This window comes from Corvus moneduloides, chromosome 1, assembly GCF_009650955.1.
Source record: "Corvus moneduloides isolate bCorMon1 chromosome 1, bCorMon1.pri, whole genome shotgun sequence".
Classification (NCBI taxonomy): domain Eukaryota; kingdom Metazoa; phylum Chordata; class Aves; order Passeriformes; family Corvidae; genus Corvus; species Corvus moneduloides.
This window is the reverse complement of record NC_045476.1, coordinates 19,980,948-19,996,818: the sequence shown is the minus strand read 5'-3', so window position 1 is coordinate 19,996,818 and position 15,871 is coordinate 19,980,948. Positions and strand designations below refer to the sequence as shown.

The 15,871-nt window shown below is 39.4% G+C and overlaps 1 protein-coding gene across 6 annotated transcripts in view; it reads right to left on the bottom strand.

The window, feature by feature from the left end:
- The window catches only part of ARHGAP21 (Rho GTPase activating protein 21), a 119,126-nt gene that overhangs the window by 57,148 nt on the left and 46,107 nt on the right, over positions 1 to 15,871 (bottom strand). For all 6 annotated transcript variants that reach the window (XM_032101226.1, XM_032101216.1, XM_032101246.1 and 3 more), the window contains 2 exons: positions 13,456 to 13,638; positions 7,594 to 7,618 (listed from right to left, as the gene is read on the bottom strand). In XM_032101226.1, coding sequence (XP_031957117.1) covers positions 7,594 to 7,618; positions 13,456 to 13,638 — 208 coding nt within the window. The remainder of the gene's footprint in view (positions 1 to 7,593; positions 7,619 to 13,455; positions 13,639 to 15,871) is intronic.

Genomic DNA, 15,871 nt, shown 5'->3' with positions numbered 1-15,871 from the left:
TGAAGTCATTAACCTTTTGATATAAAACACAGACTAAAACATCTGAGTCATGAAGACTACAAAAAGGACAACCTTTACATTTGGAATAGGAAAGGAAAAAAGGAAAAAAAAAAATCTCACGCTAAAGTGCGACTGCTAGCAGAGCTCTTCCTTTCTTTTTGACCAGAAGAGCACAAAGCAGCAAGTGTTGGGACACAGTATAATACATACTTTCTTACAAAGTCTCTCCAAACTAGCCACTGCTTAAAAATATGCCATTTATCCTCTTCCTCAAGAGGGGGGAAAAAAAAATCTTCTGCTCAGGACAGCTGAGCTGCGCTTAGAAGTCCTTGTAACACAGGGATTCAATAAAGTCTATTGAGGTTTGTAAAATAACCTTTTGTAGAACATTTTTGCTCCTAGCCCTATGCTCAGCAGACAGCAAAAGGATGACTTTCACTTTTCCATTTAAGAAACCAGCCCCATGAAACACCTCAAATCAGTCAATTAAGACAGGCTCCGATGTACATCTTTCTCTGACTTAAGGAGGAGGAACATTCCTCTTGAGCATGAAGATCTGCAAGTATGCTTTTGGGTATCCAAAGCATTTGACCTCCACTGCTTCAACAATGCTGAGTGGCACTGATTCTTGGGATGTCTTTCAGGCAAAGGGAGGGGGAACAGATACAGCAGGGCAAATGCTTCAAATCGATTACTCAGTCAAAAACCTGTTAATCATTTCCCAAACTACTCAAAAAGAGAGTGCTGAAAGTACAGCAAAACTTACATTTATTAACTGAGATTTCATATAATTAAATATAAATCACAAACCTGTCAGGATTAGATCTGACTGAGGGAGTCCAACTAAAGATAATTCTGCATATTATAATCTGCAAACTGAATTTCATACATAGTAAGCATTTCTCCACTAGCAATTCACTGTGGAAAAGGAGCCCAAAGGTCCCGGGCCAGCCCCAACAGAGCTTATTTCACCTACTGTCAAGCACAAAGCAACTCAACTGAAAAACACTAGCTGAAATACAGTGCCAGGGATGAGCCTCTGAAAGAGGATGATAAGTAAATTAGTGCTCTCGAGTCATTTCGCAGAGAAGCACCTGGCATTCAACTCTCTTAACACAGGAAGAATACACTCTTATTTCTCAAAGCACCTCTGGCATTTTGATTAGGCAACTCCAAGATGGTATTTCTTATTTTGCTTACTTTTCTGTTAAACCACTTGACTCAACCTGATCTTCATGCCAAGGTAGGGGAGAAGAAGAGAAAATAATTTGGCAATATTATAATTCGGAAAATTATAACACAGTTTCAACTTAGTTACAAACTCTCCAAAACTGTGTTTTCTCATTGCATTATTTGCCATTACTATGACTTTATTCAATTCTCTCAAATCTCAAATAAAACCTTTTCAAGTTTAAAATTTAATCTATTATTAGTCTAGAGGATTTACTGTAGTCCTTAGATAAGCATAGAGCAATACAATTTTTATCTGTTGTAATGAACCTACGGACTCTCCCTGAAATCCTTTGAAATCACACTTCATGTTTTTATTAGAAGTCAAAGATGATTTGAACTCAATAGAAATCAGTGAAAAAACACACACGTGACAAGCTGGAAGACGAATCCAGTAGATATTCCAGATGTACTATAAGAGAACAAGGAATGCACAGGCTCTGGTCTCAGTAGAAAACTAAGTGAGCCCTCTTTTAGCATTCCCAACATTTAGGTGTTAAAAAATTAACTTGGATAAAAAAATCCACAGAAGAGGGCCATTTACTGTCGCACTATCCTAAAGTATTACTGTTACATACCTCTTGCCTCTTACTCCTAATTCTACCTTGGACTGTATCATCCCAGCCATCTATGACCTTTCCAAATGTTTGCTTTCATATTCGTTCTCTTGTTCCTTACCTACCTTGTTCCCATCATCACAGGCACAATATGTTTATTTCATAACAGATCGAGCCAATAGACCATGATGTTAAAAAACATGGGATTAAATTAAATCCTGGGAGAACACAAACTACATTACAGAAATCAACAGTCTGTTAAAAGAAATGAAACATTAAAAACTCCAGGCCTTATGTAAGCAGCAGTAAGGAAAAAGAAACTTTTCCTGCATTTATTCCACCCTTCCCTCAAAGGCTCTACCCTGTTCAAAGCAGACTTGCACAGAGCTGAAGAAAGCCAGGTAATAAATTGCAACTATTTAGTGTAGACAATTGAAGGGTAGAAACTTCAGTACATACTTAGGCACATTAAAAAATAATAAGCCTGGTGATCAAATTTTAATGTAGAAATCCCAATGAAATGTCTGAAGTCTCATTAACAAGTGCACACTGGGTCTCTACAGAAAAGGACACTGAGTAATATATTTAAGTTGCCTTTCATTTTTATGGAAAAAGGAGCTCCTAGTTGCTATAGCTACTTCTACATAGAAATAGAGACAAAAGTACAAAAAAGCAAGAACATAATACTAAAAAACAAAAGACACTGGATTATAATGATACTAGATTCCCAGATACTGTGTTAGACAGAAAATATCTTAGTTCTATTGAAAGATAAAATTTCTTTCAGTCTGTTTCTTTATGCTTATCCACTGTTCACTTTAATCATGATCACCAAGCTGTAGTGGTTTGGTCCAAAATACTCATTACTGTTTATCTGCTGTGAGATAAGAATTAGGAGAAATGCAAAGCAGGCACCAAACTTGAAAGAATATAAAGAAGTTTATTAACAGACCTAAAAGAGGAAAGAAAAAAAAATTATATCACCTTCAGAACTCTCCTCCTCCCCCCACCTTCCTCCCTTCTCCCACTGACAATGTAAAAAGACAACCCTTGAGATGTTCAGTCTGTTTACCACTTCCATAATAACCTTGTTCAGTCCATTTAGAAAGAGAAGTCTCTTCTTGCTCATGCTATGAAAACATTATCACAACGAGACAGCCACCCACTTCCAAATATTGTTCAGTCCATTTAGGAAGAGGAGTCTCTCTGCCTGCGTGTGAGTCCTTTCCCCCGACTTGCAGCTTTTCCCACAACTGCTTTCGAGGGTCCACTCTTGAAGTTTTTTGGGGTACAATTTTAAGGTTGAGCCATTCAGGAAAAAAAACAGAGGCCCTTCTCCTTCCCTGGGAGCAAAGGGTCTTCATCATCTTCATCGTTAGGACTATCTCTGGGAGCATCTCTAGGGACTGAGGTTTTCTCCTTTCCCGTTTGGAGCAAAAGTCCTCATCAGGTTCATCTCTAGGGACTGAGGTTTTCTCCTTTCCCGTTTGGAGCAAAAGTCCTCATCTGGTTCATCTCTCCCTGTCCAAACTTCTCATGAAATTACAGCTGCGTCAGCATCTGCCTATCTCAGCACAGGTGCTTTTGCTTACGAGTTGAACACTCCACCCCCCATATCTTCATGAAATTACAACAGGATACTCTGATATATCATAGCTTCACAACAGAATTTCAGCTTTAAGCATCTCCTCTCTCTCTTCCCTCAGGTTTTCAGCTCTTCACAGCAATAAAAAGGGTTAATCTCACCCCGGCCTTGCAGCTTTGCAGCTGGAATGTTGAATTTTTCTTATCGAAGTGGAGAGGGGGGAGAGCCGAGCCGCTCCGGCTGCCCACGGCAAGGCAGTGGGGGGGGGTTCCACGGCTGGAACAGGTCCATCGGCCCCAGGATGGCCGTGGCCCGGCCCGGCCTGGCCCAAGCAGGGCCTGGCCGGGCCCGCTGGCCCCCACACGGGCCCCGCAGCCACCTGTGCCAGCACCGGAAACGAGAGAGAGCTTGGAGGGGGAGTTTGCCTATTCTTAAATGTGGATCACAGAGGCGGTCACAACTTTAAGTGGCTTAGAGAATTGTCCATATTCAAACTGGCCAGCTGATAGGTTCTATCAGGTCCCAGAGGAAGCTGTAAGCACCCCTTAGCAAGGACATCCCTTCCGGGACTATGCTTGCTAACCTATGACACAAGCCAAACTTTTTTAAAGGAAAGCATGTTTTAGGACAATATACAAAGAACTACCTTCGTATGTACAAAACTTGTATTTTGGCATCCACAGTTTTAAGTAATGTTTGAAGGACAAGAAGATACAGAATCATACTAAGTGCACAATCAAATGGCATGAAGTTTTTCTCCAGCACCACTCATCACGTGTTGACAGTGCAAGTTTCTAATAAGAATGCTAGGTTTTTAATAGGTATGGGTATTTTTCACTTTGGCTCCAAATATTCCTAATATGCTCTCCTGGAAGACTTCCACCTGTGAGATTCCACTTAAATAAATGAGTATTGAAATAGGGCAACTCCAAATAATAGGAAGAATGCCAAACTCATGGCAAGCTGTCCTCAAAACACACAAAACAAATACTCCAAGTTATTTACTGGAGTAATAACTCCAAGAAATACATAATACAGGCTGGTCAGTATAACAGAGACTCTCTGGAAAGCAGTAGAAGCTGATAGAAGTTTCCAACCAGTGACCAAAGAATCCACTGTGGAAAATCTGTACTTTCTGATAAAACACACCTGCTAGACAAGCATTTCAATGACTTGGCTTAAGATCAACAAACTGGAGCAGTGAAAGTATGAAAATAACTGAAAAATTTTAAATAATCACTACAAAATATCTGAGGTAAATCTGTTGAGTTGCCCTTCTACCACATAACGGGGTGCTAAAGTCTCCCACAAGGAGCACTACATGCATATGTGAAGCCTACACCACTTGTCCAAAGAAAGCCTTGGCTACTTCTTCCATCAGAGGGCAGTAGCAGACACCCACCAAAACACTGCCCACAAATCCTGACCACAGGCTCTAAGCCAGCTCCCCATCCATCCCAAGCCAGGGCTCCTTGCATCCCTGCTGTTGTCTCACAACTGGGCCACGGAGGCAACTTGACCTCCATGGCCTCCCATCCTGTTCTTCCCAAAGTACCTCTACTTATCCACTGCAGCATCCTGGTCCTCTTCTGTGAGATATCCCACCAACCCTCTGTGATGTGTGAGTGTGCAGGGGCTTCAGAGAGCTCCTGAAAAAGGCATGAGAGCTCCATGATGTTGTTCTGTAGGCTCTCTCTTTTTCATGTGCATACAGTTAAGGACGTCCCCTTCTGTCCCAGCTGTTGACCATAAGATGTCTCCTCCTCACAGCATCCTATCTCTTTTGCCTGACAACCCAATCTTGCTTTTGGGCCATCATCTTCCTCCTGTGTCATTCCCAGTTCAGAGCTTGCCTGGACAAATTTGCATTACCTTTCACTACAAATGCTTTGAAACTTTACTGCTTACCAAAAGGAAGGTTAATGCAAGCCAGGAGCTTGATCTAACCATATACTAAAATTCTATACCAGAACCTAAAATCATACAAAAATATTGCTTTCACTATTAGAACACATCAAACAGGGTACCTGCTTTTATCTTCTGCCCTCTAGACTTAATTAGGTGTTTTGATCCTTTGGAAAAATATTCAAGTGCTCTCAATGAAAGGTAATAGCAACAAAGATGCTTTTCTCCACACTCGCCTAGTCAAATATATAAATGCTGAATTTGATAAAAACCCCTCATCTTTAACAGGTAAGCTAAACCCATGACAAGAGCAAAGCATAAAGGGCAGGTAACTATAAATTTTCACTGAAAACTGATACAAAAAAAAAAGACACTTCTGCACTGGCACACACTGCTTCACAAAAACGAAATGCTTGGATCCCCTTAGCTTAGTCTTTCAGAGAGGAAAGCTCAAGGGAATTCAGTGAATTTTCATGTACAAACTTCAAAGGAAAGTGTTTTTCAATAAGGTGTTTTCAGATAATCCCGGCAGGGCTTCGCAGAGGCCGGTTTTCCCAATTTCGCTGCAATGCAGGAACCCGCCACCAGGTGGCTCCGGCGCCCGGCCCCGAAGGCGCAGTTCCCACCGGAGCGGCTCCATCCCGCGCTCCAGTGCGAGGTGCTCCAAGAACCCTGAGATAATCCTGCATAGAACTTCTGGCCTACCTGCTGCTGCTGAATAAACACCACTTTTGCGAACATGCAAAATGAGATGTGCGCTTTTCATGATTTTCTCCTCACAAGCTGCCTACTGCCCTTATTTGGGAACAGGAACAACCTGCAGCAATGTAAACGAAACAGTTTCATCCCCCGTATGCCCCCAAAGATCATGTCAAATGCTGGAGAAAAGTGTCTAACAGACTTTGTCCCATTTTGCTATTTTTAAACGTTTAATATACAAAAATGGCGGGTTAAGTTCTACTGACACCTCACAGCCATTTCTCCTCTTTTCAGGGGGACAAGTCCAACCTCCTCTCCTTCATGAGAATGCTGTTAACTTCCAAAGAATTTGTGCACTCTGATCTGTATTTCAATGTATACAACATACTACGGCGCTATAAATAAGCAACAGTTGAGCTGTGATTCATAGGTTTAGAAGCTACACAAAAAAATTTTCACGAAGTAATCTTTTTTCCACCTTCACAGGTCTCATAGCGAACCAAATAAATATTTCTTCACTGCTGTTCCTCTACTGAAAAATAGCTTTCAGATAACATTTTAGATAAACTGACCTACATTACATCTTTAGCTGCCTGAGTTCTCCCTGTGAGAACGAGAATACCACAGAACTTCTCTAGATCACAGGTGGTGTCTTCCACACTGGTTTGGCACAGAAGATCAACTCCCCTTCCCTTCCTGAAAGAATCTGCCTTTTTTCCTTTTGTACGTCAAAACAGATAAAGGATGTTTCAAGTTTGGGGAGCAATAAGAAGTAAGAAGAAATTAACTTCTCACTGTTTAACATGCAGGTGATGACAGCTGAGTAAAACTAGGAGGATGAAATGGATGTATCCATCTGCTTCCAAAAGAAAAAAGTAAGAAAGTTCAAATATTCATGCTTCCCAGAATGCTTCTAATACATCACAGCTACACAAAGAAAATGGAAACAGGAGTTCAGACATACCTTCGTCTTCCAACTGAAGGAGGCATTTAAGGTACACTGAAAGCAGGTACCATGCTTTGCTGCAATCATAACCCACCAGCAGAAGCAGCACTCAGCCCACACTGTCCCCAGCTCTGGGCAGCCCCATCAGCAGTGAGCTGCACTGCCCCTGTCAGGCAGAGCACCAGGGGAACCCCACACAGTGCAGATAATCATCCCACTGCCCCCTGTACCTCGCCATCATGACACACTGGGAAAACAGAAAGTGGGACTGGGTTCCCAGTCTGAAAACCCAACTTCCTTGAATCAACATGTTTTTCACCCTTTTAAGGAAACAGTAAGATATCAGCAAAATAGAAGCATGGATGAGAAAATAGCTAAATACCAAAGACAAATTTAAATTAACTGGGATGGAGACAGAGCATAAATTTATAAAAAATAAGTTCATGTGTGAATTAAGAAAGAAAGCAAACATAGGCAATGTGAGAGGGAGAAAGCTATGAAAATGGAGGGGAACTGACTGGCATAATCTAGAATTAAGTGACTAATCAATGAGCTTGATGCTCACACTGAAGTGATTTTAAATTTCAAGCTCTTAGGTAGCAATTCAAGTCTATTACACAGCTGAAGCATTCAATATATTGGATCTGTAAGAGAGTAAAAACAAGACATACCTTGTCTGTTCCCATTCTCTTCATCCTAAAGAGGAAGAAAGAGTGCATATTAAAAATTCAATAAATGGAAAAAAATGCATAGGCATCTCTAAGATACAAAGACTTGAAGTGAACTGGTAAGGTTAAAACTGTATTTTGGTACCTCCTACTTTCTCCACAACTATTCAACTTAAAGAATTAAAGCTTTTGTTCTGATAATGTAGAATTATAGCTATTTTAAAAACAACAACTAAGCACAATCCTATGAAACATCCCCACAGAAACAACATGAACATCATTATGTAGAAACAAATGTACCAAACCCCATGAAACACTGCCATGAAGCCTCATACTGCACTGCATGTTGTTGGAAGCATGTTTCAACCGAAAGCCAGGCAGGAAAGGTTACACTAAAATCATCTCAGGATTCAGAGCTACATATGCAAGAGATACAAAATATTTTGTAAGCAGTATCTGAATATGCTTCCTGAAATTTGAAATATCAAGTTTGTTTTGCCTTCAATACTACTAAGGAAAAGTATGTACCCCAAACACTATTTAGCGACAATCTTGAAGAGTCTCCTTCTGCACACTGATCCCAAAAATCACACAACTGGAAAGTACTGGGGGAAAATGGCATGCTTTAACTAAAAAAAAAATATTACCTAAGTTACATTCTTGTCAATATTTTGGTATGAAGAGCATGGTTAACCTTCTCTACAAAATTCTACCCTTTAAGAAGCAAAATTATCTAATTAGGAAAATACCTGCTTGCTTTCTAAACTGTAGCCTTCATAGAGTAATAAATATTCAATCAAATACAATTTCTGAGACTAATAGGTAGCATTTGAAAAATATTTCTAACTATTCACCTCAGCTAATTAGAACAGCTTTGTCCTGAAGGAAAGAAGGAGCAAAGAAATGACCATGGAAATAATTGTCACCTGGATATTTCTTCCTACTTTTACATGGACTAATTCCAAATTTCTAGGTATTTTGCCTTCAAAGAAAAATCACTATGTTTTTCAAATTAAATAAGCTCAAAGCAACTACAAACTGCCCTGAGCAATCCATTCAAGAGAGAAAGACTTGAAGAAAGAGAGGAAGTAAGACCCAGATAAGATCATTATATATTGATGAGGAAGAGGCAAGTCTGTCCAAGGTGCAACAAATTTCTTACAAGACATACAAAAGCTCTGCTGGAACTTTGTAAGACATTACAGAAAGATAACTTTAAGGAACAAAGAAATAAAGAATAAAAGGACTCCCTCAAACCTGAAACACTAAGTTATAAAAATCTAGCACATATTCTACTTTTTAAAAGACATGATATATCATTCCCACCCAAACAGCGTATCTCTAAGTTGGACAGTTCTGCTCTACACTTTGGTAAAAATGGCACACTAGAAGGCAAGTACCATTGACTGCTTACTCTTGAAGCCCTGTAACAGTTGGTTCTGAACTACAATCAGCAGCCAAGAATTAGACATGGAACTTCTGCATGTTTTGAGTTGTGGCTCAATCTGTCAAGTGAAAAAACATCTTTAGGACTTTAAATATTAGAACTCATAGTCTGAAAAATCTGGGTTACATGTATGGGAGGCTATTTGATGCTATATAACAAACAATTCTGAAGAGAAGATTTAGCCAGAGTAGAAATGCCATAATTTATGAAACACTGCAGTGGGTTTTTCAGTTTGTCACTGGCCATGCAAAGTTCTGTTATCAAAGACAGCTGCAAAACATTCGTTTTTCATGGTATCAAGCCAATGAGATCAGGCCTTGAAAAATGGAATGAATGCTTTATAACACAAGTGTTTTGAAACCAGCTTTCCCTCCTACATTCACCCGTTACACGTGGCAAGATGTCAGCATATGCTGCATCCAGACCCGTAGAAAAGGTTTTCTTTTACAACTTACTTGCTTCTCAGACAAATGAACTTGGGAGAACAAACTTCACATGCAAAAACGTGTTTCTAACAAATTCCAATAAACACCTGATATTAAAGGCATTATGTAACACTTGCTTTTTGCAATGCTAGCTTAAGAAATCTTCCACACACTCCAAATTCACTTTCTTAAGGGAAAGGAGGCATGGGAAGCAAGGACAATATATAAATGGGTTATTCCTGAATGTGCAGCTATTCCCTGTTTGGTGTGTGTTCCCACAGAAGCACAGTCAAGTACTTTTGCCAAAACGAAATGTGTTAAACCACAGCCTCCATTTCCAAGGTCATCTTTCACACTGTCCTTCACACAGGGCTGTCCCTCCCAAGAGACCTACCAGACAACAGTTTTTTCCATAACCTATCACAGTGTTTATAAGTTAGTTAATTAAGGCCAATTACAATGAGAAAGAGACCCTTGATTTGTACTTAAATAGCTGTTTTATGCAGGAACCATGAAAAGATAGCAGAACTTAGCAAAATATCCCGAATTTGACCTAGACTGAAGTACTACATACATAGGGAATGCTAAAAGAATTAGATATATTTTTATTATACATATATATAACAAAAATATAAAGAATTTAAATACAACATACTAGCACTCCATTTTAAAATATGCAGAGACACTTCCCTGAATTGATCATAACCAATCATTTTCACATGGGGAAAGGGTGTCACAAAAAAAAAAAGAAAAAAATATCACCTGAAGTACTATTAGGTGTTCATGTATCAAGATAAGTGTGTTTTGGGGCTCAGAGTAGTCACCCAGGTCTTGGAGGCAGATCTGCCTAGATCTCCTTCCTTGCAGCGAGATCTTTGGGACAATAAATGAAAAGGCTTTCCAACTGAACAGAAGTTTTATTTTTTAACAACTAGAACACTGAACTTCTCAAAATTTAACAGCTCAACACCACCAACACACCTAGACAGAAAACAGACTACACATTTTATAAAGTAATGCCCACTCTCCTCCACTCAATACATCCTCTGGTGTGCAGTTCTTTGCTTCCAAGAAAATTCACCTCAGTGGCTTTCCAAGCAGCAGCATCCTCCAGCATGTAAAGAGCTTATCTTTCAATTCCCATGGAATATGCAGCTGTGGTGTGATCTTTACCACACCCTGCAGGCTAAGAACATTATGCTCTATGTCCTAGAGATGCCACTGTTCTCCCCTTGTGAAGAGTCTTGTCCTCCTCTTCCCAGAGGATTCCACCTGACCCATTAACAGCTTTTTCAAACACAGAAACCACAAGCAACAGGAACAGAACTTTGAATGGAAATATTTTCACTAGTATTTCTGAATTGGAACCTACAGTAGGTATTAAAAAAAATCAAAACCATATACATCCACAAAGAATGTGGAAAGATTGTTTGAAGGAAAGTACTTTTAGACACTTTTCTTTCTCTTCACTACCTCTACTAGTTCATGTTGATTTGTAAAATTTAAGAGATCATAGGGCAGGCTTACCCTGGCGGAGGGGAGGAATTAAATCCAACAAAATTAAAGGAGCTAGAAATGCTTTACACCCTGGGGCAAACAGTAGAGACTTCTGCATTGATCTAGAGGGGCAGCACCAGCATCACATTGACACTTGTGATAACAAAAGGGCTCTGAGAAACAGGTCAAGGATTGAGTGACTCCAGCTGTTATGTCAAGGGCATCTTCAACATCCAGTTGTAATCTGTGTCTTACATCAGCAGTGGCTGCATTCTCAAGTGTGAAGGAGGGACAAGGCTACTACAAGATTCAAAACAGTCAAAAAACCGAATCATATTCATCATTGTTATACTGTCTCTGAGGGGTGCAAAACAAAACATCTGTGACTTCTGAGGCACTTACAATTTTGATCAATGAGGAAAGCGAGAGGAATGATACTTGAGCTTACAGTCGATGACAGAGACTGTAATTTGCTGGTAACCTTATCTGATCAAAGATCCTATTGAACAGCTGAGAAATCAGATTTCCTCATATTAGGATCAGGCTGACAATAGGTGAATTTCATTCTTTTGTACCGTAACTTAGGTACATAGATTTCCACAAAAGCCACATTATGAAGACTTTTAAGTAGTAATTTGGAAGATCTGTTCTTTTTTTTTGCTTCACCTCATGGACCTTTAAAAGAAGAAAAGAGAATATAACTGTTCAGTTTAGTTTAGAGAAGTGCAGACCAGGGCTCTGTCCAAACGAACCTTACCATCTTTACATGTAACTGAATCCATGAATAATGGTGTTACATTATCCAATCATCCCATCATTTCCTTTTCAAAAACAGACAGAAATAGGAATGAATTAACCAGATTCTAACATGTCCAAGAAGAAACAGAGAAAAAAATTAAGAAGGCATGAAGATCTCTCTTGCAGAAAAAGAGGGAGTTAGAGCTTCAAGAGAAGTCTCGAGATTTACAGGTGTTAGGCTCACTACGAACTGCTTGGGTCTCTCAGAAACCATCAGATATGAATGAGAGAGGAAGAGAGAAAAATTTCTTTTTTACAATGTCCTTCCCTTGTGCCTGTCTCCCTTCGCATGTGAGAAGCATATTGACTCCCTCAGAGACATCTAGCGATGGCTTTTTTCCAGAACATATCCAGTCACTTCTTAGTTAAGGAGGTTAACCTTGCTCATGCTGTTTATTTTCACCCTCAGCACCAAGAGGGGCTCTTGTTGAGAGATGCTAACAAGTGCATGTAATTTGTTCTGCTCAAGGCTAAGGATTCCCCACCCTTCTTCCTCTGTTTCACACTAAATTCAACCAGAGACTGCTATTACCTGTTCTCAAGGACAGAAATGTTAGGATCACCTGATACTGCTAATAACTTCACTTCCATATAACTTCAGTCACTCCTGTCAAGGAAAAATTTGGGCACTCAAGTGGAGGCTGAATAGCTGAAGTTAACTGGAAAATTGTGCCAACTTTCTTCTGCAAATCTTTTTCTACTTCGAAAGAAATCTCACAGCTACCAAGGACAGGCAAAGACAGACAACTTTATTGGAAGACACCTGCAGAGACACATGAATCAATTAACTTCATGCTCCTTCCCAAAAGCTTCAATACCCATTCCCCAGCTTGGTAAGAATTTTTTCTTCTGCCTAACTGGAAAAGCAAAAGCAAAACTGAGGGGTAGCAGGGCTCATGAATACCATTACAGTTGATGCCTTTAAAATGAGCAAGTGTTATTTGAACTCTCTAGGAAACACCCTCTCTCGATTTTCAAATTCCTCTCATTATTAAATGGACTTTTTCTCAACACCACATACTACAGCAGCTTTCAAAAGCTTCAGACACATAAGAGAACATGTACACTCTTTGAGCAAGGAAGACCAGTTAGCTACTTAATATTTAGATCTTCTTGTTTTAAATAACAAAAATGTAAAATACTTTAAGAAAGTTGTCTTTTAATGTAGGCCTATATATAGCTTGTATATATTTGTCTTTTGACTAATGGAGAGCTGCTCTTTACAGCAGAAAGAATGTAACATAGAAACACAATCTGACTTTCTAATGTACATTGATTTTAGGATACTCAGTTAGAAACTAAGGCAAACTAATTCTTCTTCATCTCTTAGTGTGATGGTGTGACAAACTTCAGTTTGGGGGGGAGGGGAAAAACAACAACAAAGAAACCCGAACATCAAACCCTTGAAAATTAAATCTACACTTTAGAAGAGGTACAGACTAATTAATGACACTGGCTTTGGGTAAAAGAAGAATCTGTACAGAGAAATACTTTCCTGTTCTGCAATGACCACTGCTCTTACCCATGATACAAATATTTTTAACTGACTGACATAGTCAATTCCATTTTATTGGAACAGGTCAGCAAACAATGCCATGAACCCACCCACCTTACAAAGGATCTTTCAAGTAAGCTGGATTTTTGACCCTAAAAGGTACAAGGCTTTATAAAAAGTGCTTTATTATTAATTCCACTTACTTTAAAAGAAAACTGAACCGCAGATTCTGGAGGGTAAACTATGAAATGTCTTAAGGTGAAGCCAAAGCCCTGAGATGTCCTCCTTAGCACGACAGTTTTAGGACCAGGCCAAGAGAAAGTTTCTTCCTCCTCCGATGGTGATATAGCTTCACTCTGCTCTTTTCCATCTTTATTTTTTGATGTCTAAAATAGAAAAAGATATGCACAGAAGTTTTAATTTGGATCATTGAAAAATAAAAAGAAAACAAGATTAAGAGATCCTAAACATTCCTGTACACTTGAAAATAGAATTTCTCCCCCGTAACCAAAATAACTTGACGATCACTAGTATTTTCAAATGCGTACTCCAAAGCAGCACCCCGTACACCACTGCACCTCTGGTCATCTTGCACACAGAATAACACTTAAATTTTAAATGAGGTTAGATATTTTAAAAGTCAACATTCAACAATGAAAGACTTGAATGAACCACAAGAAATGCATACAGCTTGCATGTTTTATTTGCCTTCTATTTACAGACTATTAGAGACGTGACTTCTGGGACCCCATTTCTGGCTGTGCTTATCTCACACACATGTACAAAACAAACTTCTCCTTCCCTCACAATACAGGCATGATTTTCTTGACTAATATCTCCTCACTTAATGTAAATAAAACAGAACATGCAATTGGTTAGGCTTCCTCAGCAAGACATTTTCCTCTAGTCATATCTGTGACCTCACCTTTGCTTTTTCCACCCTTAGCTATTTTCTCTGCACATTTCACTATGCAAATTCTAAACACAAATGTAAAAAAGTCTCCTTTCCTTTTACAGTCCTACTGCAATCCTTCCTCTCATGCAGAAATAAGCAATCTTGGGTGGGTTTTTTCTTATGGCTAATTTTATATACCTATGACTCAAGAAACATATTAAAATATTTATCTTCTCAGCCTTATATAAAATCTTCCATTTCAACTTTCAAAGTGAGTGCCACACCAGCACTCAAAGGCAGGAGACACAGAGAAAGCATGCAAAATCCTATGACCCTCCTCTAAAAGATTCTAGTTCAATGATGCGTGAAACAAATTTAGATACCAGAGCCTATAGCCTATTCAAAGGGTATTCAAACAGAAATAATAGTCTTCTTGTCCTCCAGTAGCTCTGCTGCTGTGGCTCAGCAACTGGCTGATGTGTGTCAGAATTTACTGCTTGGTTTTCTCCCTGTCCTACTCCAAAATAATCTCTTTTGCTTCAGTCTTAGAGCTGGAACCTCAAACTGCAGCGCTTGCTGGCAAGGTGGGCTCAAACAACTCCAATCAAAATCTACAGAGAAGACAGAGCATGCCCACTCTAACCACAATGAGAGTAACACGTGTTACTACAAGAAAAATAGTGCAGCTCCTTGGTAAGAGCTAATCCACCAGAACAACATTTTGCATTCAGGTACGTAAAACACAACGCATTTGTCCACAGAAGATACAGTTTGCCCTCAGAAACCCCCATCTTGCTATGTCCAACAGGGAGAACCAGCAAGTACTAGCCAATGCTCCAAAGACCAGCCTCCCTACCTCCAAAAACCCTGTTTTCAGCAAGAAAAAAAACATACAAATCAAGAAGGGTCTTAACACTACAGCCAAGCCAAGAAATGGAGCTGCTTCAGAAACAAGAAAATATGGAGAATCCAGAGCAGCCTGACAGGATTCTGCTCTTCCAAACAGCCTGGAAGAATTAACAGCAGATTTTGGAAAGAACAGTTATAAATATCAAGGACTCAGTCTCAGCCTAGTCTGTCCTCATCTATCATCTTCATTCATGTTTTAAAGTGTTAGTGTGAAACCCGAGAAGACTATGCAATTAGATGACTAATGAACAAAAAATTAGTGAGCACTGCAGAACTGCCAAGAATGAGTGGCTTGAGTTTGAAGTTCAAACAATGAAAAGATTAGGGCAAAATTTACATAATCCTTTAGCCTAAGGATGGAGTTTGTTACTGAGGTGTTCCCAACCACTCTGTTCAGCTTCTGAACACAACAGCGTTTTATCAGTTCTGCACAAATAAGTGTCGCTTTTCAGGCTTTCAATCTCAGGACACAAGCAGAAACTGGAGCCAGCAAGAACATTTTGATCCTAGTAAACTGGCAAAAGAAATAGCTCCTAGTAAAAAAAATATCACTGGCCTCTAAAAAATGACAGTGATTTCCTCCATCAAGTGACTCACAGCAACCCATCTATTTAATATTCCCTTGCAATCTTTTGTTTCTCCTCTCAGGAGAGCAGGCAATGCATGATGCAAAGTTTCAAATGATCCAACAACCACAGATATTGAAAAATGTCCATAAGCAAATACCCATAGTTAGAAATAGGTAAACAGCAAGCTTAAATGTAGCACTGAAAAATCCAAGTCTTCAATATACTTCCATCTTTTTTCTAACAAAA